Source organism: Ascidiella aspersa, chromosome 3 (genome assembly GCF_963924565.1).
Source record: "Ascidiella aspersa chromosome 3, kaAscAspe10.2, whole genome shotgun sequence".
NCBI classification, from domain to species: Eukaryota; Metazoa; Chordata; class Ascidiacea; order Phlebobranchia; family Ascidiidae; genus Ascidiella; species Ascidiella aspersa.
In genome coordinates this window covers 25,364,372-25,389,100 of record NC_139449.1, presented here as the reverse complement: position 1 = coordinate 25,389,100, position 24,729 = coordinate 25,364,372, and the positions used below count along the sequence as shown (strand labels likewise).

At 34.7% G+C, this 24,729-nt stretch overlaps 5 protein-coding genes across 5 annotated transcripts; all 5 read left to right on the top strand.

Annotated features, from left to right (window-relative positions):
* Positions 1-1,695: 1,695 nt before the first annotated feature.
* LOC146161112 (acyl-CoA-binding protein homolog 1-like) lies at positions 1,696-3,342 on the top strand. Its single transcript, XM_083385859.1, has 4 exons — positions 1,696-1,782; positions 2,248-2,383; positions 2,936-3,034; positions 3,096-3,342. Exons 1-4 carry the CDS (start codon positions 1,724-1,726, stop codon positions 3,147-3,149), a joined length of 348 nt encoding a protein of 115 aa, XP_083241985.1. The 5' UTR covers positions 1,696-1,723; the 3' UTR covers positions 3,150-3,342.
* On the top strand, positions 3,312-7,998 carry LOC146161111 (enoyl-CoA delta isomerase 2-like). The gene is made up of 8 exons (XM_083385856.1): positions 3,312-3,452; positions 4,363-4,504; positions 4,643-4,741; positions 5,075-5,260; positions 5,745-5,917; positions 6,307-6,517; positions 6,662-6,805; positions 7,192-7,998. Exons 1-8 carry the CDS (start codon positions 3,406-3,408, stop codon positions 7,345-7,347), a joined length of 1,158 nt encoding a protein of 385 aa, XP_083241982.1. The 5' UTR covers positions 3,312-3,405; the 3' UTR covers positions 7,348-7,998.
* On the top strand, positions 7,801-10,993 carry LOC146161110 (enoyl-CoA delta isomerase 2-like). Its single transcript, XM_083385857.1, has 5 exons — positions 7,801-7,937; positions 8,004-8,173; positions 9,461-9,671; positions 9,806-9,955; positions 10,812-10,993. The coding sequence occupies exons 1-5, from the start codon at positions 7,812-7,814 to the stop codon at positions 10,989-10,991; spliced, it is 837 nt and encodes a 278-aa protein (XP_083241983.1). The 5' UTR covers positions 7,801-7,811; the 3' UTR covers positions 10,992-10,993.
* A 298-nt stretch (positions 10,994-11,291) lies between these two features.
* LOC146161109 (enoyl-CoA delta isomerase 2-like) lies at positions 11,292-15,218 on the top strand. Its single transcript, XM_083385858.1, has 5 exons — positions 11,292-11,423; positions 11,481-11,653; positions 13,402-13,612; positions 14,209-14,352; positions 14,411-15,218. The coding sequence occupies exons 1-5, from the start codon at positions 11,325-11,327 to the stop codon at positions 14,588-14,590; spliced, it is 807 nt and encodes a 268-aa protein (XP_083241984.1). The 5' UTR covers positions 11,292-11,324; the 3' UTR covers positions 14,591-15,218.
* Positions 15,219-21,288: 6,070 nt separating this feature from the next.
* On the top strand, positions 21,289-24,495 carry LOC146161108 (sorting nexin-29-like). The gene has a single exon (XM_083384298.1). It carries the CDS (start codon positions 21,317-21,319, stop codon positions 23,444-23,446), a length of 2,130 nt encoding a protein of 709 aa, XP_083240424.1. The 5' UTR covers positions 21,289-21,316; the 3' UTR covers positions 23,447-24,495.
* The last annotated feature ends 234 nt before the right edge of the window (positions 24,496-24,729 follow it).

The window sequence follows — 24,729 nt, the reverse complement described above, 5'->3', positions numbered from 1 at the left end:
CTAAAATTCCAGTATTAATTTGGTATCGGATCGGCACCGATATCACCTTAGTATCGGACTACTACCGGTACCAGTGTTATAAACAAGTCATTTCAAAATGACTCAAGTTCAATTCAAGACGTTTGTAAAATAACTTAAGACCTGTCCCAGTCAAGTCATAATTAAAGCAAGTCCTTGTTATAAAAATGACACATTAGGCTAGTCAAATTGAGTAAACCAGAAGGTTATTGATACAAGAACACAACAGGAGTATGAACTCCTGCCGTTATAAACGGACCTACATTGTCACTACAAAGCGATAAAGGGAAAGCAAATTGTTTTATGTACAAAAATTAGGATAAATAACTCATTTTACCAAAAAATGCTTAACGAAACACTTTTCCCAAAGATATTTGTCTAAACTACTTAAGTCAAGTCAAGTCTTTTGCCCAAAAAACTCAAGTCAAGTCAAGACATTTTGCTAAAAAACTTAAGTCAAGACAAGTCATTTGAAAACATTGACTTAAGTCGAGTCATTTTAAGTCTTTTTAAACACGGCGACCTCCCCTGCGCCTCCAGGCTGGAAATCACTAGCCTAAAAGTTTTATCGAAATACAATCGCACCACCCCATCCGTCAGAAATCAGTGCAGTTCTAAGCAAAAAGGTCTACGACAATCAGTGCATTCAAAGGATCAAAAAGTCCGACTTTTAGACTTTGAAGTCTTGAACAATGCACTAATTTGACTTAACAAATGTGCATAAGAGGATTAAGTTTAACAATACTTGACCCAACCAAACCCAAATACTAACCAGCGCCGTAACCCAAATAATGTGCGATAATTTAATAATTATAACGCTTCAGGCCCCAATACCTCAATTTATGACGTAATAATCTTAAATACAATGGACGAGAAACCATCTTATGCCCATCCGAGTTTGGGCTTTTTTCCCCAGCATTTAAAGAATTATTAAAATAACGCACATTATTTGGGTTAGGATTCGGGTTAGCGTTAGGGTTTAGGTGGGTCAAGTGTTATTAATCCTATCTCATATTTTTTGTTATCTTTTCTGAACTTTTAATGAATATTTTAATTTATCTACGCCGGGAGTTTACCTAAAGGTCCAAATCAGTGCATTGCCAGGACCTCAAGGTCTAAAAGTCTAGACTTTTCTGCCATTGGATGCCCTGATTGTCGTAGACCTTTTTGCTTAGAAATGCACTGATTTCTAACGGATCGGGTGATCGCACAATAGGGTTAGTACCAAAATTGCTAACTAGTTGTCTGACTCTGATATATCTTAAAGTGGTCCAGTTTGCATTCTGTGGCATGTTAAAGCCTTAAGTTGACCGTACGGCAACCACAAATCCTACTTTTGAAATTGTAAGGAGGAAATAAATATGATAGCATAGATAAAAAAAGGCGGCTGGTCTTCAATTCTATATCACATTTTCGTCTGCGGGATTATATTGCTAAAATTATTTACGTTAGGTTGCTAGTTGCTTTTGTGTTCATATGTGTGTATAACTCTAGTACTACAAGTTATAATGACTCAACTACATTGGTTATTTTGTTAATTTTACCTATGCAATGCAAAAAAACGCTATGATGCCGGTAACTACACTGTCAAAATGGTATCTTCTTGGCAAGCATTCTCTGCAAAAGATTCAAGTGTTCCTATTAGTTACTGCAATTATTGTTTTGGATTATAGGTAGTGTGTTTTTTCAAGAAAAAATATTAAATATGACATCTGCATTGTTTTCTTTTGGTTCAAGGGTTGTTTATCAACTGTCCAGAAAAAGGTAAGTAACTAATTATTTTATAGGGTGTAGTTAATGTCATTCCAAATTATCCTTTTTAAACATGCATGTGAAACAATAAATCAACCCTGCCATTGACCCAGAAGGTTTTACTTAAATATTTCTGACCTCTCTAGTTGATAATTTACTATTTTTTACAATTTTTTATTTCAAAATAGAAAATGGTTTAGATCACAAAACACAGCCTGAATAAAAGTATTAGTGTAATATCAGAATAGCTAAGTAAGGTTTAAGTCCATCACTACTGCATGACATAATGTACCTTAGCAAATCTTATATTACGATCTATCACTCACTAGTACTGGATATGCCCAAAACCTATTTGAATCATAAATTGCTTTTATAAACAAAATAGATAAGTGATGTGATTTAAATAAATCATTATTATTAAACATAATTTTTTTATGCTATTTTTCTTTGTCACATAAGTTGATTTTTTTTTTGTAGTTTAAATTACCAAAGCGTTCGACTGTTGTCAGCTGAGCTTGATGGACAATTTGATAGTGCAAAGGAGAAGTTGAACACTTTGCAAGATGAACAAGATAATGATGTTAAATTGCAAATATATGCCTTATTTAAACAGGTAAACTGTAAAAGATGATGTCATAAAGCATGACGCCGTGAAACCAATATTCAATGAAAAAATAGCCTATGCAATATATGCTCAAAACTGTTGTGGCAAAAAATCTAAAAGGTTTTGATTTGAGTATGATGTAGTGCGCACAAGGCAAATTTGACTGCGCAAATTGTCTGATGTGGCATAGCAATTGCCCAGTTGGGCACCTTAAGGGAACATTGCACACTTACTATTTCCTTAACACTTCACTAATTTACTGTAAATGTTGTTCTACGCACTTTACTATTTTCCTGTAAATATTATTCTGCAATTTGTATTATTTTCATGTAAATATTTTTATGCACACTTTACTATTTTCCTGTAAATATAATTCTACAGAGTTTACTATTTTCCTATAAATATTATTCTGCAGACTTTACTATTTTCCTTTAAATATTAATATGCACACTTTAATATTTTCCTGTAAATTTTATAGGTCCTATCTGGTGCTTTAGAATAGTTTTCAATACAGCAATCAATTTATTTTGTAGCCAAAATATAAGTAAATATCGTTTTCAGGCAAACCTTGGTGAAAACACAACAAAGAAACCAGGTGCTTTTAATTTTGTCGGCCAGGCAAAATGGACTGCTTGGTCTCAACTCGGTGCAATGTCAAAGGTACAATTTTTATTTTAAATGAAACATTTGCCAAAAAAATGAAATTTTGTTTATTTTGCAGGATGAAGCCAAAACGAAATACATTGCATTGGTAGACAAACTGTCCTCCAAATAGAAACCTCTAAAACTCTTGACCAACTCAACTAATTAAATTGTAGAGCATTACTCTTAAAATGGTTGTGTTGCGTCAAATTTTTTCCAGTTGTTTTTGCTCAAAGATTCTTCCCTAAATATTTTCTTAAATTGAACATACATATCTTGTTGTTTATACTTGTTCCTTTATATCTTTTTTTTCTTTTTAAGTTTAGGTCAAACATTAGGCTATAAACATTCAAGTTGTGCAATAATTTGTTGAATTGGTTTCGAATAAAATGGCTTTGTCTTGCAAGTCCTTGCTTGTTTCAATTTGTAGGAGAAGGTGAGTATATTAGCAAAACTTGAGGGAGAATAGTGAATAGAAATGGGGCTTTTATGATTGAATGTTTAGCTTATATCCTATTTTGCAAGATTTTACTAGAAAACATTTTGGTCTTAATTTTTTGTATAGTTTTTAATTATTAAAATATATAATGGATAACAATACATGTAGATTGATAATAAATTGCAAAGCCAAAAAGGTAGATTGACAGCATCTTGATTAAGGCATTTCGATACGAGCTTGTATCATCTTCAGTTGATGTGACTGAGAAGCACATTAAGCATCACTTATAAGAGATGGGACGCAATAGTTATCAGTCTGAGTTACGAAAGTTGGGCCATTATTTAGCACCTTCAGGTGTTAAACAGGTACAGCAGTGTTGATAAGGTGTCAACGTTCAGTTCGGGAAATCAACCTTGTGATCGGAATTTTGCAGAATGGTCAAAGAACATAGGGTCGATGAGAAATCAGAGGTTTGCAGGCATCTTCTGCAAAATTCCCGATCACAAGGTTGATTTTGGCAAACCCAAAGTTCTCGGTTGGGCTTCAGACGTTTTTAGATTGGGCTGCTCGAGTCGATATCTATCCAAGACTGCAGCCCCGAACTGAACGTTGACACCTTATCAACACCGCTGTACCTGTTTAACACCTGAAGGTGCTAAATAATGGCCCAACTTTCGAAACTCAGACTGATAACTATTGCGTCCCATCTCTTATAAGTGATGCTTCATGTGCTTCTCAGTCACATCAACTGAAGATGATACAAGCTTGTATCGAAACGTCTTACTCAGGATGCTGTCGATCTACTCGACCTTTTTGGCTTTGCAATTGATTATCAAGCTACATTACAGATCCATGCATAGTGTACCCAATACATGTAGAGAATTTAAACATTTTTCAATGATTACAGACTTATTTCGTCTGGCAATTTGATTCGCAAATTTTCCTCAAGTCTTGATGGACAATTTGACTCTGCTAAGGAAAGACTAAATACTTTACAAGAAGATCCAGGAAATGATATAAAACTTAAGATGTATGCTTTGTTTAAACAGGTAAAATCAATCCTTATTTTATTACTTTTTTCCTCTATTAAAGAACCTAAACAAATTTGAAAACGAAAATGAATGTAATGAACTGTAAAATATGTTTTAACAAAACATGATTTTTTTCATTTTGTTTGTAAAAATCAGGCAACACTTGGAGAAAATACAAGCAAGAAACCGGGTGCATTTAACTTTGTCGCGAAAGCAAAATGGGATGCATGGACAGCTCTTGGCCCCATGACAACTGTAATTACAAAATATATATATACAATTGAACTTAAATCCCTAATATGTTCAATAAATAAAATAATTTAAATATTAAATTTATGTATTTCTTTTAACTGGCAACCCTCAATAAGACTTTTATATAACGGCATCAGAATTTACCTAAATACCCAGGGTTGCCAAGGTTAAATAAGGTATTTACCTGTTAATACTATGTCGCCTTAAACTTGGTATGATAAAAAATTGCTCTGAAGGCGACTGGCTTGTCCCGGTGAATTACAGAAACTATAATAAATATTATTAAGTTGAAAATCATTTTGAGGTGCATTAATACACACACATTTTTACTTTTAGGATGAAGCAAAAACAGCATATATAGATCTTGTTAATGAACTGGCAACTGCAGAAGGTGCATCTGATGACACACCATCTGTTGCTAATTCATCTTCTACATATAATACCTTGTCTGTTTTAACCGAAAACAAAGTCACCACAATAGTGTTTAACAGACCAAGCAAGAAGAATGCTTTGACTGTGGAGGTTGTTAAGTTTGTTTGTACAGTTAAAAATATAGTTATTACAAAACTATATATCTGATTCAAAACAGTCTGTCAAGAAATAATTTCAAAGAAAACATTAACCCATTCATGTAGAACAGTGGTTTTCAACCTTTTTTGTCTAAGGTGTTTATAGCAGTATTTTTATGTATGTTTTGTTATTTTGTTTTTGTCTGAAATGGTAAAGCGGGGAAAAATGTTGTAACAGACGATTCAGTTATGTTTAAATATGTTTAAAAGAATTTTATCGAGTGTCTCGACTCTTGAAACATATTTTCGTTGGTGACCCAGAAGTACTGAACCAGAAATAACAACATTAATTTTAACTAGACCTGCAAAGAAACAACGAACATGTCAAATAATACTGTTTCTTTTTCATTCCCTGTTCACTTATATTTTGTTGTTTTTACTTATACTTTACATAAAAAGGATCAACATTTCGTTTTGTTAACAAATATCATTTACAGATGTATGAGGAGATCATACTTGCCCTGGCTGCTGCAGGAAAAGATGATAGCACTGTGACTGTTATGACTGGTGCTGGGGACTACTATTGTAGTGGAAATGATCTTGGAAACTTTATGAAAATCAATCCAAGTAATATGCAGCAGGTTGCAAAAGACTCTGGTGATTTGCTTAGGTATTCACTTTTTTTCCATTTTTTTAGGCCAATTGAAGTCAATCTATTTAGTATATGATTTATTTATTTGATTTATCAATAAAACTTACTTTAGGATTAGCAAAATAGTCTAGCAAAGCTAATAATTCAGGTCGGGCATTTTTATAGATTTTAAAAGACATATCACCAATGAAGGATTTGTCAATTTAGTCATTTTTTGTGTTTATGCAAAACTGGTGAAATTTTTTGTGCATTTTCTAACTGATTTTACTTGACGTAACAGGTAAATTTTGACTGTTTTGGCATGTTAAAACTAATCGCACTACTAATCAGGATTTGAGATTGAGAATTATTTTACAAGGGTCAGGGTGATTTCAAATATTACACATTCAGTGCAACACATATTTTAGGAGGTATGTCTCTGCCTATATTGACTTTCCAAAACCGCTGATTGCTGCCATCAATGGTCCAGCAATTGGAGTTTCTGTCACTGTACTGGGTTTGTTTGAAGCAGTTTACGCAGCAGACAATGCAACATTTTCAACCCCATTTAGTCGACTTGGACAAAGTCCTGAAGGTTGTGCAACCTACACATTTCCTAAAATAATGGGACCTAGCAAAGTAAGGGTGTTTTGTGTGATGACTCCCAATAAACTTTTTTGGAAATTTTTTTTCAAGTTGCTCAATTAGTTATACAATCTTGGTACAATTTGTTTAAAGGCAAAACTAGAAAATTTAATTTTAACAAACCTAACTGTATTTTAGGCTTGTGAAATGATGCTATTCAACAAAAAAATGAACGCTATCGAAGCAGAGTCTTGTGGACTTGTTACCAAAGTATTTCCACAAGAATCCTTTAAAGCAAGTGTACAAGCAGTGGTGAGAGAAATGGCAGAGCTCCCTGCAAAGGTACACTGTGGTTAATAGGTTTAAATATTTCAATAGCATATACACCTCAGAAATGCTAAACTGGGCTGTACACTTCTATAATTGTGTTGTTTTTTTAATTTGTTGTTGTGACACCTATTTATTACAAAGTGAAAAATAATACTAATTGGATATTAAACATGCATTAAGTTGTTATATAATACAAATAATAGTTGGCACTTGGCAGAAACTTTAACTTAATTTGAAAAGGAATACTATTAAACAACTATAATTTGTCTAAGACTGATATAACATTTTTCTACTGGATTTTAAGATTAATTTATTTTTTAAAATTAAAAAAAATTGTAATAAAGATTTTAAATGTTAATCATCGTAGTATTTTTTATTTGAATTTTTTTTTTTTTTAGTCTTTGCTTTACTCAAAAGCCTTAATTCGAGGCCCAGAATTGGAGCAATTGCACAAGGTGAACTTAGCTGAATGTGAAAGACTGGTTGAAAGATGGACTTCAGAAGACTGCATTAATGCCATCATGAAGTTTTTCGCAGAAAAAAGCAAGAAATAAAAAGCTTTATTCTGTTTCAAAAATAAAACAGTAATTGCAGCCTGAACAACATAAATTTTTGATGAATTGCTATAATTTATTATTTTGTTGAGTTTTTATGTAATTGTCTTTAATATTGTTTAGAGTTATTGGTACATTGTTTTAAAAAATATATGCAATAAAATTAAAACACATAAAAACATATGAAACTCTAAATCACCATCAAACTGTGTAACTGCTTCAAAATGTGCAGAAATTTATGCAGGTGTGTTTTTGTGGTACTGATGTTGTTGGGTTGGTTAATGATTAACGCAAGCGATGCTGTACAGTTCATCTGAAATGCATAAGTTCTGAACTTTAACATAGTGTACTGCTTAGTGTCTTACATTGGTTCTCGTACTGAATTAGTATTTATTGCTTTCGTCAGCCATTTGTTAATCCAGAGTTTGTGTTTTTTCAGGAACTAACTAGATTGCATTTTTTTAATGCTTATTCAAAAAGTCCTAAATAGAGCCATGTTAAAACAAGACCTAATAACCATGCAAAGATTTGATGGTTATGCTGTAATAAAGTACAATCGACCTGAACGGAAGAATGCTATCGTTGTTGAAGTAAATATACTTTCACTTACAATTGTTTGGTAAAAAAAAATAAAAAGTTGGATTTACTTGTTTTAGATGACCATACGCTGTACAAAGTTTTTAAATGAAGCTGCAGTTGATGATAGCATCAAAATAGTAATACTCACTGGCACCGGAGATTACTTCACAAGTGGTGCAGATTTTGTTTTACGCAATAGTAACTTTGAAGCAAAAGCTTCTGCTAGAGAGCGGTCTCAACCTTTCAGGTGGGTAGATGTTTTTGCTTCCCCATGTTTTTTGTGCACAAAACACATAAAAAAATAGTACATTTTTTTAAACTTATATATGTCTAATGTGCATAAACTTTTTACCATGTGGAGAATGGAACCTGCGCGAACTTGGCGCGCTGGAATAGGTTTTGGGCAATATCTCCGATAGTTGTGACGATACAGAGTTGAAATTTTTACACAGTCCTTGTATTGGTTACATCTTTCCAGCACTTTTAGCAAAAAAAGAGAGCGTCAAAACCCCGTTTAGTGTGTACGTTATATACCATAATAAATTTACCTTAAACCACTCACAGCGTTACAGATAATAATAATTAGACCTAAAAGTTGACCTTGAGTAACCCCGTACGATACCTTGCGCGTTTACAATGGAATATTTCTTTTGCAAAATCATTAAGAAAATTGCAAAATATCTGCAACTGTCACACGTTAGTTGCTCGCCCAACAGCATTTGACGCACACTTAAGATTAGGCAAAGGTTTTCGGCAAGTAATTGACCCCTAAAAAACACTAACGGCCCAGCACATGGCTACATTTAAAATAAACACAGTAGTTGTTTCGCAACAGCTACAGGCCTTTATCTAAACTTGCCACTCGTATAGGCCTACATACGATCAGGCATAACACAGCGATAAAACGAAATAAAAATAAACTTTTTTCTATTTTGAACATCCCAACTGGCGAATAAATCAAAGAGCGTGTCAGAAAAATGAGTTAAAATACGTTACAAGATATGTCATAAATAAAATACCAAATTAAAAAAAAAATGATATTCAAGCAAAAACGTAATCCCGGTACCATACTGCGTTTACCGCAAGACGTTGAAAACATTAACTTTATTTGTATTAAGGCAATATACTTTATTTGAATTTGATTTTTATGTCCACGCAAGTAATTGCGATTGAAAAAAATTTTGCCCGGTTATGATTAGAGTTTTACAATATGCGGCCGCACTTTGACGTGGCTAGTAGTTTTGTGAGGCGACGATTCACTCCCTAACTCGAGTGCAGTGTGACGTCGCCGCTCTTTTGTAAGGCGACGATGACGTTGCTCTGCCAGCGTCCGACCGGGCTAACATATCGCGACAATCGTCCGCTGTCCGGCTTGCAAACTGCCATTTATAATAATAGACTATAAGATTTCTCACTTCAAGGTTGAAAACATTTTTTTGATCCCGTAAAAAAGTGCGGCTCGACGAACTATCAACAAATGTTACAATTATTAGATGTTTGATTTTATCTAATAGATTAAATATTCTTAATACAGGTTATTTGTTGAAGCATTTATAAATTTCCCCAAACCACTAATAGCTGCAGTGAATGGCCCTGCCATTGGTGTTGGTGTAACAACCCTTGGACTTTGTGATCTTGTTTATGCAAGTGAGAGGAGCACATTTCGGACTCCTTTTACACTAATTGGTCTAATACCAGAGGCTTGCTCATCTTACACTTTCCCAAAAATTATGGGATATGCAAAAGTAGGAAAACTGAGTTAAGATACAAATTAGAAGAAATAAAGCTATTTTCAAATTAAATTTTGATTTTATTGCAAATGTTTTTATCTTTTTAAATATATTTGTACAATTCGCTTAACAACAAACCCCCTATGCAGGCCAATGCAATGCTTATGTTCAACCACACTATGAATGCTATTGAAGCAAAGGAGTCTGGGCTTGTAACAGATATCTTACCTGGTGATCAAATATTATTTTGGGAACAAATTATTACAAAGGTTAAAGACATGTTATCCTATCCTGAAAAGGTTTGTATATAAAAATTTTGGCATTGCAATTTATTAATAAAATGTTTGATAAATGCAACTAACGTACATATACATGAAATAAGCTATTGCTGCCGGCATGATGTATAACCGAGTAATGCTCATCTAGCAGTTTTATTATAAACAATCGACGTTGAATCTGTCTTGTAAGATATGCCATTATCTTGATGAAGGCGTCTTGTATAGGACTTCGAAACGTCGATTGTTTATAATAAAACTGCTGGATACTCGGCATTTTGTGATGAAGCCCTTCTGGAGGCGTGCTAGCCAACGATAACAGAACACATTATACAGTACACTGAAGGCCTTCGGAAAGGCGTACCGAAGCAGTCAGCCTATTTAGGATTATAGTATAAGCAAATCCTGGCTAAAAAAAACTAGCCTGCGGTGAGGTTTAAATTCACGTTGTGTCCGTAAGGGATTGAACACAGAAAACACATTGTGTATATCATTGTTTCAGTTGGTAAAAATGGACTGTTGATCCCCTTCAATAGATGTTGTATGTACAAATAAGATGCAGCAGGCAATGGTGCTATATGGTCGCTTCTCGACATGCTCCCCTCTGATCCTGTGAAGCTTAGTTGGTAGAGAGACGATACCGGTTTCGCCGGAAGTCATAAGTTCACACCTCACCGCAGGCTAGTTGTTTTTTCCAGCCTGGTCTTGCTTGCACTATTATCCTGATTAGGATGACTAATTTCGGTAAACCTTTTCGAAGGCATCTAGTGTAATTGATAAATGTCATTAAAATAGTTGAAAACATTCGTAGGTTTTGCTATATAAAGAAATACGTGGGGACTGCTTTCACAAATAAAGTAAAAAAGTTATGTTTGTTTAGTGCCATTTGTTGGGAAAGCAACTGCTTCGCGGAATTGAAAAAGATAAACTTTTGGATGTTAATCGAAACGAATGTGAGAGGCTGATAGAAAGACATCTGTCTCCTGATGTGGTTATCCAAGCAGCTAAATTTGTTCAAAAACGAAAAATACTCAAGGAGCAAAGAAAAGCAAGACTGTGACAATTAGTGCTATAATTCATATTTCTTTCTTTTAACAATATAACCTTACATATGTCGATGCAACGTTTCAACAAGTAATTTTTTGTGCAATCAACTTTCTTTTAAATCATATATGTGAAGTATCTTTTCTATAAAAATGTTATATATTAAATGATTTTTAGTAAAACAAGTGGAAATATTTGCTTGTTTACTTCTAGATATGATGCATAATTCTTATTTTGAATGTTTATCCACGTTTCTATACTTTTTGTATTTTATTCTACTAATTTTTTTCTTAATAGAAGCTCTTAGAATAGATTATCAGCATTGTAAATAAAGTTGTATTAAACAGCTATGACTTCTGACACAAACTTTGTTGTGCTGGAAAAGTTTAAAGGATATGCGATTATCCGCTTGAATCGGCCTGAAAGAAAAAATGGTATAATCTCAGAGGTAAAATACTTTCTGTTATATTTTTTTTTATCATTATTAACGTGAATTTTTGTTCAGATGCAACTCAAAATGAAGGAAAGCTTGTACAGTCTTGCCGAAGAAGAAAGTATCAAATTTGTTGTTTTAACCGGAACTGGCGAATACTTTACAAGCGGAGCGGATTTCATCAATACAACACAAGAATTAAATCGCACTGAAAAAATGGTCAGGGAAAATTTGCAGTATTTTAAGTAGGTATTTGTACGATTCCAAGATGTTATTAAACTATATTGTGACAGGCCCATAGGCGCCGAACGTGGATGTCTAGAGCATTTTTAAACGCCCTGGATTTCTGCCAGGGCGTCAATACGCCCTAGGGGCCTAGAACTTTACCATGTTACCCCCGTGATTTAAGTGCAAATACGCACCTGCAAATATATAAACCGAAGTGCTGAACTCGCAAAATACGGCCCGCCAGTGTACATCATCTGACCTGCAACCTTTTTGCCAATTTGGCGCGAGGCGCTTCCACCTATTTTTTCAAAGAGATTTTTACTACGTAAAAGCAAATTGTTTTCGCACTTTACACGAATCTTGTTTATGCAAAGTAACGTGCGCGCAGGGACATTTTAGGTTTGGCTTTAACACGCTTCTAGAAAAAAATTGCTGAACCGTGATGTAGATCAAGCTTATAGGCTGATACGAATTTTGTGTTTAGGGTTTAACCTCCTGTCGTAAAATATGCATTAACCCATCAACTGAGCCGAAATAGACCGAACTTTCAAACCGTTTTTTCTAACTTTAATACGCCGCATTAAGGTATAACACACCTCTTCTTGTGACGTAACGATCCGAAAACTTACGACGTGTCGAAAACTTACGACGAAAAACGCACTACGACGTGACGTCGCACAAAATAATAGGAAAGCGTTAATCCATGAGCTGGTAATCGAGCCAACATAAAACGAATTTTTGTTCAGTTCTTGGATAACGCAACGATGAAGCCTATGTAATAAAAAATTGCAAGCCAATAAAAAAACGGATATGCCACGAAAAAATTCGCGCTCGCTTTGCTGTGCCAAGTCTTTCAGTTATGCCACATCTTTGTCCACAACGCCGTTATAATTGAGTAAATAAATAATAATCGTGTGTCGCAGAAGTATTATGTCACAAAACGAATTCTTTCAAAATATGCGCCATGGGATTTTATGACTTATTGCTTTAGATCGGGTGTTGTTGAACTTTTTTTACGTCAGACCCCTGAAAAATATTTTTGCATTGCGTGGGCCAATGTAGTCAAGGATTTTAGATATGACGTCATCAATTGATGTCACAATACAATAAAATCTGCTGTCTTCGGTCCAAAAAATGTGAAAGCACAATGGAGTCTAAATATACATTAAGTGCAAAAACGTTTTATTTTTAATTCAACACTTTTTTTTGAAAAACTGATTACTTTTCAAATATACACTAATATTGCAATTAGAGCTTCATGGACCCCATAAAACTAGTTCACGTACCCCCAAGGGATCAATGGACCCCAGTTTAAGAACCCCTGCTTTAGATAGAACAATACTTTTATAACCACAACTAACAAATAATGTCGGTTGAATCAAAAACAAATTGTGTTGATTACCAAACTTTACTTATCCAAACTCCATAATACATAAACAAAGAAAATAAACTTTAATTGACAAAAAGTATGGTCTTAAATTGCGGGATTTTCTAATTTTTTGCGGTCGCCAGAACATTACTTTTATAGCTACAACTAGTTATAAATGATATAGTTAATAAACAAAAAATATCAATTGTGTTGATAACCAAAACTGTACTAAAAAAAGGCGATAATATATAGGTTTTAATTACGAACAACGAAGTACATTAGGCATCACATTTGCCAGAAAACACGCCTTGTTTTTGCTCTAACCCAAAATTAGAATATAAATATATAAGTTTTTTCGCATTGAATTTTTGTGAATAATTTTGTCTTGTATTATAGGTCACTCGTGGATGCGCTGATCAAGTTTCCTAAACCTATAATTGCTGCTGTTAATGGACCAGCGATTGGTATGGGTGTAACCATTTTGCCTCTTTGTGATCTTGTCTATGCCTCTGATAACAGCACTTTTCTGACACCTTTTACAAGTCTTGGAGTCACACCTGAAGGCTGTTCGTCATACACTTTTCCTAAAATAATGGGATACGCAAAGGTGATGCCATACAAATTAATCTCTATTCACCTTAATTAAAGTCACACCCATGCATACTGACTTATCATTACTGTAGATTTACCGTCGTAGTTTTTCTTTAACTTTTACAGTAAGTCACTTTTATAGTCAAGAATTTTGTAATTTTAAAATTGTTACAACACTTTAGTTGCTTTTTGCTATGCATAACAGCAGTTCTTCACATTTTTTTCTGTAGCGCCCCTTTTTGTCATGTGCTGTGCCTTTTGCACTCCCGCTCGGGTATTTTATAAATTACAATAAAAAAGGCAATTTAGAAAAATTTAATGCACGAAAAAGGCGAATATTTGGTATAAATTTGCTAAACTTTTAATGTTAAACCCTTGCTTAAATTCTGGGTATACTTTCTATAGAGCTTTGATCTAAATAATCTATACTAAACAGGATGAAAAATCCAGAAAATGAAAAAAGTGCAAAAAACCCTTCCTCTGTCTCAGGTTAAGAACCATCGATGTATAACATATCAATTCGCTTTTGATAGATTTATAAATTTCATATTCTATTTAAATGATTTGAGCCTGCAAACAATGTTAGAAATAAGACTATTGTGTTTAAATTAGGCAAATGAGGTTCTGTTGTTCAACCGTACCCTTACAGCTAAGGAAGCTTGTCAGGCTGGTTTGGTGACTCAGATTTTTCCTAGACAACTTTTTTGGAATGAAGTTCAGAAGCGAATCACTGAGTTTGTGGATCACCCAATAATGGTATGATTTTCTGTTATTTACTTTTAATGCAATACAGATTACCGCTAATATGTTACAGTGCTACATTCATGGTAAAGAGCTTATCAGGGGCCCAGAAAGAGAAAAGTTGTTAGCCATAAACCACAACGAAACCGAAGTGTTGGTTGAAAGATATCAATCTGACGATCTCATAATGCAAGCAATTAAGTTTATAGAGAAACGACGAAAAATAAAGGAACAAAGAAAGGCTAAATTATAATACAAACATTTCTGTGGAACTTGTAATGTCTACTAATTTACGGTAATTATAAACTGTATGATACACTATTCCAGCGTTTCTTAACCGGTATGCCGTGGAAAGTAGCCAGGTGCGCCGCGAGGAAATGAAAACATAGTAAAAAATTCCGTACTATTTTTGTAATTAGCGATTGTGGATTCCAGCAATGGGGACAGCAATTTGAATAACATAAAAAGATCATAATAGGACCAATAGTTAAAAATAGTCGGATTAAGACCTCAACGGCGAAAATAAATCTTAAACAAATGAAATCTCGTTTTTAACTCTTGTTCAAAAAAACTCTTAAGAAGCATTGCTCTGTTCTTTCTATGCAATAAAACGTTATAATTTTTTCTGTTGAATTTGTTTTGTTTTTGTACTGTAACGGTGTTTTGTGAATTAACAAATGAATTTTAAATTTATAATACTAATTTTTGTGTGTGTTAACTGCATACCAAATTCCTTATTTTTTAAGTCTTATAAATTTTATGGACGGCACTCTACATAACTTTAATTACCAACTTGTTTTTAACATGATCTTGTTTATACCTTAATTTAAAGCAGTGTTTGGTGAACATTCCCCTTTAAAATATGTATCCTTTTTTAATTAATCGCATTAATGAGAAAATAAATTCGTTGTGATTTAACAGAATGCTACGCAAAGCAATAGTAAATGGCTATACATCATTGTAGGTTTGTAGTATTTGTAGCAGTATAGTGGTCCATGGAAGTATTTTCCAATCTAGTTTCGTTTTTTTAAGCAAGGCACACTTATATAACTGCAAGTTTCATATTAAGTTATCGAACGCGCAAGTTAATTTTGTCCTTATAAATAAAAAATATAATTTATATAGGAATATTTTTGCTATTCAGAAATGTAATGTTCCTAATCGAACTCGTGCGCACATAGACATCTAAAACCGACCCGAAATATATTCAGGTAAATTGCCTAAAACTTACTTACGTTTGTTTACCAAGAGTACTAGACGAAATACCCGGCGTCGCCAAGGTTAAATAGGGTACTAGTTTTTAAGTCGCCTTGCAATTGGTATGAAAAAATTGCAACTTGACCTGGATACCGTTATAACTCTTGTATCAAATATTATGTCGTACCATTCTCGTATAAGTTGGAGTCATTTTTTTTTCAAAGAAGTGTTATGCTTTGTTTGTTACAATCGCACGTAGGTTGAGTTTTATTTAAAACGTAGTTTGGTTTCAATTATTGAATTGTACACAATACAACATAGTTTTTGCTAAAGAGTTGTATTTGGAGAAAGGCCTGCTCCCAATTTGTTTTGCAATGTACTGCGTTGTGGCAGATTTATTTGTTATACGCATTCTGCGTCGAAGCAACGCTAACTCTCACACCCTAGTGTTACATCTTAATTGGCATTCGTTTTGGCTTCATAAGTCTTAGGGATTTGACTTAGAATGAGTTCCTTTTTAGGACTCACCAGAGTTACTTACGGACTGACTAGTGTATCTTAACTTGGCCCAAATTACGTCTTCTTAGCTATATCGACTTGTGCTGTTTCGCCGATCTATAGTTTGAAACTGGTTGTTCGTTCCATCAACTAATACAATTCTAATCACCAGAACGTCTTATGGTTGGCTAACGAGATAAATACGCAAACTAAGAGAGTCTTAATGAAAGCGTCAGTTAGAACGGACTTCTGTTTGAATAAACTGTATTATAAGTTCAACAGCTTAAAGTCGTGCCCCACAATCAAGTATTCCCGCATCGATGAGAGGCTTCAAGTAAAATGCGACCTGCTGTGCATTTTAGTTGAATGGACAATTTGGAATATCTTTCTGGGGTCTGATGTTATTTTGTGTAATGTTTGCTAGGGCACAATTTTTTCGCTTTGTTTTGAGTTTATTCCTTGGTTGCCTCGAACCCAGCACTAGTTTTCAAGGGGCTTTGTAGCAGACATTCAAAAATGTTGCCACCCATTTAAGGTTTGAAGCTAAATTAGCATTATACAAAATCTATATGCCCTTAAAAATTACACCTGGTCCAATCGTGTTCGCAATGCGAGGGATTTTTATCATGCAATATTTTTTGCCTTTCGCGGCTTTTGTGTAAGAACTTATCCTGTCCCGTATCGAAAACTATTTTTATTTAGGCCTATATGTTATATAGCCTACAAAGGATGTGTACAAGAGTTGGATCAATTGTTATTGATGTATTTAATTACACGAATAGCCATAGTTGAGAGGTGCTAACGGGGTTTTTACCTGGATTCCGTAAGGTAGTATCCTGGCATTTGTTTTCCTGGGGAACACCCGGGGTTTTGGGGCAGTAAATTACTAAAGTTAATACTTACATTTCGAGCATTCCGGGCGTACTTTTTGGCCAATGGGAAGAAAAACCACTACACGTTCGCTATACATTACTTTCTTTTAGTTAGTAAAACAATGATAAAAAATATTAGAGTGGTTAGAACAGTGGTTCTCACCCAATGGACCATGGCTCGCTGGTGGGCTATGGAAACTTTTTAGGTGAGCCACAGATCAATTTAAAAGAGCTAAATTTATTGAATAATTTAGTTTCATTTGTGTCACTATACCGTTACCTAGTAGTTTTACAGGAATAATGGCTTGGGAAGGAACTGAGAAGGAATGTAAATGAAACGTAAATTTATTGTTCAGAAGCAAGTAGGCCTACGTCCTCACTAATGCACGGTTAAATAAATAATCTGTTTGGATATCTGCTCCGCAATTTTTGTTCTAAACCTTTTTTCCTAATTCTTCTTTATAAAACAAAAATATTGGGCCATAGAATTTGTGTGCAACGGAAATTGGGCCACGAAAGAAAACAAGTTGAGAACCACTGGGTTAGAATAACTCATGTAAGGGTATTTTATAGTAAATATTTCTGTTCCAGTCCTAGGTCCCATTGGTGGGCGGCTATGAACACCAAAACTGCAGGCCTGGTTTATCGCATTTGGTTCAACTCAAACTTCGTTTCTGCTTCACATAGTTGTGTAGGACTGTAGACTAATGTACATCTCGGATTTCGACAAATGTATCGAACAAGTTATTAGTATTTTCGTTTTAGGCTTCCTTGTATTCCAACCAAACTGTTTGGTAAATAATTTTCTATATTACCCAACGTCTTGTTGTTTTGGCCTTCTAAATAGGCCTATGCCAAAAATATCAAATATGCAAAAAATAAAACGACTAATCCTAAATTAAACTACCGTATTTTAAAACATTTTCCGCTACGAATATTTTTTCATTTGTGCTTAAAATCTTATTAGTTTTCGCTCCAGCGATCTAGTTTAACTGGGTTTCTGTCCAATTTAGACAAAAAACAGTGAGTGGGGCAAACTTTTAGCTTCCATCATATTGTTCAGTGATCTTTAAATATGTAATGTAGAGATTTAAAAGATTTTTTTGCGCGAAAAGTGTTTTTAATCGATCTTACGTGTGTTAAAATTGTATGAAAATTTGCGCATATAAGTAGTCTCCGAGAAAAATATTTTGCGAGTTGATCAGATATGGTTTGAAAGTACATACTGCCTTGCTGTTATATTGTAAAGGAAAGTTTATTTTTGCGATATATTGATTTTCGGCAAAAAACGCGCTAAAAACATATTTATTTTATTTTATTTTAGAACTCTATTACTACCGTTATGGTAAACAGCTGAAAAATATTAGGAAATTACAAAAAATTATTTCTCCTAAATTGTGTTTCTTAAGTAAATACATTGTCTAGAACAGTGTTTCCAAACATTTTTTGTACTAGCGCCCCCTTTTTTTGGCTCGAAAGATTTTTTAACGCAAAAACAAGGTAAATAATAAGAGGCAAATGAAGAATAATGCCATACAAATTTAAGTAACCTTGAGTCAGTCGTATAATTTCCAAATGTATGTTTTTGCGTTATTTGAAATTGAAAATTTATAACAAAAACAAGTTTATTAAAATAATTCTGCACATTCGTACATATAGTTATTTTTTTTTTATCATTATACAGTTTGTCATTATTTGCAACTATTTAATTAAATTCAAGCATTTATCTAACATTTTAATAGACTACTTTTTCCCTTTTGTTTGCAATTAAAACATCAAAACAGCACAGACGAGTGAGATTGCAGGGACCTGCACGAACTTGGCGCGCTGGAATAGGTTTGGGGCAATATCTCCGAAAGTTGTGACGATACAGAGTTGAAATTTTTACACAGTCCTTGTATTGGTTACATCTTTCCAGCAATCACACTTTTAGCGAAAAATATTGAAAAAAAATTAATATTCAAAAATATGAATATTAATATTCAGCGATATTAACCCTTAACTGTTGAGCCAACAAGTTCAAATTTTAACGATATAAACTAGGAGTCACCACCTTCAAAATGAGACATAAATCATGTTTAAATTCATTCGGACTGGGTGTTTACTGTTTCTTTGAAAATTCATAACTGCCCAAATTTGGCTAGCTAAAACTGATTAAGTTTGAAGACTGATGCTGGTTTCTGCTATGATTGAATCCGGCGGGTAACACTAATTTACGGAATGATGAATGGTCGGAATAGTCGGAACGCTGGCGCTCGTCTAGAATCCTACCACAACGAACATTATTTGGGTTAGGGTGCCGGTTAGCGTTTGGGTTTGGGTGAGTCCAGTAACAGTGTTAAAAAATATTACTTAACCTACCCACACCCAAACAGAATGAACTGTCGGAATGAAATGAACGAAGCTGTAGGAACAGAATGAACTGTCGGAATAGAATGAACTGTCGGAATGAGATGAACGAAGCTTTCCGACAGTTCATTCTGTTCATACAGCTTCGTTCATTTCATTCTGAAAGTTCATTCCTAACCCCAACCCTAACCCTAACAGCTTCGTTCATCTCATTACGACAGTTCATTCTGTTCCTACAGCTTCGTTCATTTCATTCCGACAGTTCATTCTGTTCCTACAGCTTTGTTCTTTTCATTCCGACAGTTAATTCCGTTCCGACCATTCATCAAATTAGTTTCGGCCCTATTCATTCCATTCCGACCATTCCATAAATTAGTGAGCGTTCCGAACATTCCGACCATTCATCATTCCGTAAATTAGTATTACCCAATCCGGCTCCGTTTGTTAAGGTTGATCGAAGGTTGCTTGAAAGGTTGCGTGTTCTAACAGTTTAGCCACAGCAAGGTATTAAACGGATCTGAGTTTATTGAGAACATCAGAACGGCAATCAACTTACAGGAATAGCTTAAAGTCCATGGTACAGTACTAACACAGCCCAGCATAATAAAGTCTGTCCGTTACATTATTTCAGTTGGTTAAATTGTCCAAATCAGTTCCAGTTACGATTTACTGATTCCCTTAAGATCCCGTCTCGTTAGGCTTTAGTACACATCGCCTGGCCATAAAGGCATTTAGCAGAGGCGTGGTAACGGGTAACGTCTCCGTGTTACTTGTTTATACACAGTCAAATGTTTATCTGCGTTTGCGTCACGTCATAAAGTTGTTTGCGAGAACAAATAATAAGATTACCCCTACAAGATGATGAGATCAATGCAAACTATGGTAAAATCTACACAATTGCTCATTTTATGTACTTTACGATGCCGTTATTTTATCTAGTTTTACCCTTTGATGTAAATGGGCCGCAGTAAGCTATTTTACACGTTATGAAGCTATATTGTATAGGACTATACAGGTTTAAAAACCGTGGGTCTCGAGCCACATGATGCTGATGCTTTTTATGTATGTTGGTCACTGACATGACAAGTACAACTTTTTCGTTATGTATGGCTCTTGGCAGTTAACAAAGTACGTTAAGGAGAAAATAACATACTTGGTTTCTTTCTAGTTGGCTACCCAGCTATACAAGCTAAAAAGTACTTTTTGTAATGATATTTGTAGGCCAACAGGAGTTATTGTAAACCAAAAAACTGTAGCTGTATCGTGTTTCACATAGTATAATTCATGATATGATAAAATTTTATGAATGCCCACTAATGTGGGTTTGGCGCCCCCCAAATCAAGAACATACTCCCAACGCCACTTGTAAATATCTATAATGCCCACATAGGTTAGCACCGCGCCGCGCATGTTGGGAAGTGGTTTAGAAGTTAAGAATATGTTGTCTATTGTAATGGGTTTACAATTTATTTGGTAAAATAGACAGCAAGCAATTGCTATTTTGTGACATATTACATAAATACGAATTATCAATAATAACACCTATTTATAATAATTCAAATGGATATGATCGGTAAAATTGGCCGACCACACCCATCTTGAAAAAAGCAAGAACCTTTGTTTAATATTAGTTTTAGTTGCATGCCACTATGGAAAGTATGGTAAGTGCACCCACGATTTTTTGTTGAAAATCGACGTAAAATGTTTTTAGTCTAAAAAATGTGCACCAAACTTTTCAGGCAAGCTTACTGTTTTTAGTATATGTGATACTTTATTTCCAGTTGTGCAAATTTTAGAAATAACATAATTACAATATCCAAAGTTTCCACTGGGCTTAGGCTATGTTGTGGGAAATATTTTTATGTAACTTAATATTGCAAGATTGTAAAAAGTTACTGCTAAAATTTCGTTGTCTGTAAAAAAGATATTTCTAAAATTTGCTTGGATGTATATTAGTGTTATTTTAGCTCCACAGCCCAACAGCTGTAAAAAACAAATATTTTTAACAAATTGTTTTGTGATATTTATAGGTGTGCAATGCATGTAAAACAGTTAAAAAAAACATGAACACTTTTAAGCAAGAAAGACAAAGCTTACATTCCCGATTACTTGATGCAGTTAGAGAATGTCAAACTCACCTGACTGGAAATCAACAGCAGCTGGCCTCGGAGCAAAGTAGCTGGGTGTCATGTCTGTGCAGTCAGTTAGAAACAGTTTTACAACATCGCCTGAAAAAGCAAACCACCAACTTAGGTTCATTCCAATTACCTTCTGCCCCATTTCAGCTTCCTGGTTCTACCAACAGTGCACCAACATTTTGGCCTGTCATCCGTTTTCACCTTACAAACCATGAGATAAAACGATTCGAAGATATGCTGAATATAACCAATGATTTTGGTAGAGGTAGAGCTTGGATCCGATGTTCTTTAAATGAAGGTTCTTTGGAGAGATATTTTCATCGCATTATTGAGAACACCGATTTGTTGCAAACATATTATGAAAAAGATGCATTTCTACTTGACCAGGAGTATGCAAGCACCTTGCCTCATATGGCTGCTGGCCTATCATCTATATATTTTAATTTAAAGTTTAATGATCCGTCATTGAATGGATCCACCTTCCAGGCTCAAAACCTTTTGCAGTCTATATTTCCAACGCCCTCAACATCTTTTCCTATTCGGGACACCAATTCAACAGAGGAATCCATTTATAAGGAGGCATCTCTTTCAGGTAAAATTAAAAAAAGGTCAGGAAAAAAAAAGAGATCAAACATCATTAGTTTTGGAGATGATGACACCTCCTTTCTGTCTGGAAATATCACTCCAGCTCAGCAAGGCGGCCCAGGTGTAGCAGTCCCAAATGCCACTGAACCCTCAGAAAACAGTTGTACCACAGAGAAAGACTCCGTAAACGAAGGTACTGAATCCCTGTCAACTGACCTTAGCCAATCACTTTGTGATGTTTCAATCAACAAGGAGCCACCATTTTATTTATCTACTCCGAAAGCATCCTTGCTAATTAAAGACATGCCTTCCCATGATATTGTTATGGATGATTGGTCCAACAGATCCAGTTCTGTAGGTGGCCTTATGACACCAGAGGATAGCAAAGAGCATCATGTTTTTGTAGACAGGCAGCATTGTGATGAGCGAACTGCTTCTACCAGTAGCAAAACCACTTCAAGTATGCCTATTCACAACTCACTACATGGCTACCAAAAAGAAGCAGAGCAACTGGAAAGCAAGCATTCAAAAGAAGAAAAGTTGTCAATGGATGAACTCCAGAAAGCATTAACTGCAGTTATGCAGATTAAAGAAGAGCTCACAGATTCCAACAAGTCCCTAAGAGGTCTTCTTGATTCAGAAATGCTTTTGTCAGCTGAACTTCGCATGACAGTTAATAAACTACAGCAGAAAATAAGGCAGCAGGATGAAGAACATTCTATATACAAGACGGAATCAGAAAAAAACATGGCAATGTTGCGTAAGCAATTGAAAACCTATGTTGATGATATAAAAAGCCCCCAAAAAGAAAATACTGAAACTGAAGTAGGCGAGTCTATGTACAATGAAGCTTCACCAGCTGAGAATGAGACCCATACATATGAGCAAAAACTGACTGAAGTTGCAGAAATGCATGGTGAACTATTAGAACTGAATGAAAGACTGCAGTTGCGTCTCAATGGTGCCATATCCTTGCTGAAAGTTATGAGAGACGAGCTGACAACCCTAAGAGGTCCATCATCTCGGGACGATCTAATTCTAAAAATTGAAAGTGGAATTGATGTTGCAGAACCAATTACAAATCTCCCTGCCTCACATGCCCTCTTAAATATTTGGATTCCATCTGCATTAAGACAAGGCCGACATTCCCATTACGTTTACCAAGTGTACGTTCGAATAGGCGCACAGGAATGGAATGTCTACCGAAGATATTCCCAATTCTATGAACTACACAGGGCCTTGCACAAGAAATATCCGGTGGTCGAAACTTTTCATTTTCCCCCAAAGAAAGTGGTTGGCAACAAAGATAGCAAGTTTGTTGAGGAGAGACGCAAAAAGCTGCAATCATACTTGAGACAAGTAGTGAACAACATTTTGCAGAATCACGAAAAAATTGTTGCCAAACCTGATAAGTCCACAGTCATTACACTGCTTCCATTTTTTAGTGAAAGCATTGGGGCTGCAGAGTAAACCAAGCTTTATTTTGTGCAATTTGTGTTTTTCACATTCATAGTGTCTACAGCAGGGCTTCCCAAACTTTTCAGTCTGTAACCCCTTCTAATTTATTTAAATTTTCTGTGACCCCGGGTTTAACAGTTTAAAATATTACATTTCCGTTGTCTGCTATGTCAAACGATTGTTGAGGTAATATGTATTTTAAGGGTTTTGTTTTTCATTAGGTTTGACATTAGCACATTTAGATCTTACAATGGTATAAAAAATTATACAGACTTACTTGTGACCCCTTAAACTCGTTGTGCAAAGCCCGGTTTGGGAAGCCCTGGTCTACAGTATCAATATAATGTCTAGTGCAATAAAATTTCTGCTTACATATTTTGTATTTGGTATATACCTTATTTGTACCCTTCTCATTTAAATTATGCCTACGCTGGTGATTCATTTTTTCTAGTAAGCTCATTTCTTAGCATGCATTTCAAGTTTCACTTTGTTATTATTTGTGTCATTTTGCTAATAAATTTGTATACCAGAGCCAAGTGGTTCAGGTGTCCACTAAGCTATGCAGCTTACAAAATAAATAGTGGCAAATCTTAAAAATGAACTGTTTTAGTATGATTATAAACATTTAACAATCCACATTATGGAGAAACTACATTGGTTTCAGGCATTACAAAAATCCTTAAACATTTTTTGTGTATAATCTTGAGACTTGTTAGTAGCTTGTCTTCTGATTTAAATTACCTTTGCAATTAAATGATTCTTTATGTAGCAAATTTTGAGTTTGTTTCATTCTATTTGTACTATTATGCTATTAAATTCATATAACTGCTCGTAAAATTATCCAATGTATTAACCAACTTTTAAGAATCTTTATTATTAGCCGTTTTTTGTCTAATTCTAAATCTGGAAATCAGAACCTTCAATTGTGAACAAGTGTTTTAAAGATTGTTTTGTTTTATGACGTAACTTTGTGACGTCGTCTTTTAAAATTTACGCCCCCAGACAAATTTCTGAATCTCTGTTGTTAATACAATATCGATTGTTAGTCATTGAAATAGACATTTTTCTGGTTTCTACTGTTTGTTCATGCCTTAACAACTAAGCAGGACTGCAAAGTCGGACTCAAACGGCTTGTTTTGCTGGAGTCGGACTCGAGACTTGGGCTCGGGACTCGAGTAAGACCACGTAAAACTACCCGAGGCTCGAGTCCGACATGCGCATTCGCATTCGCAGTACCAAATTTTTAAACTAGTATTGCCGCCAACTGGAAATCGTAAAGGTGGAATAACACAGGG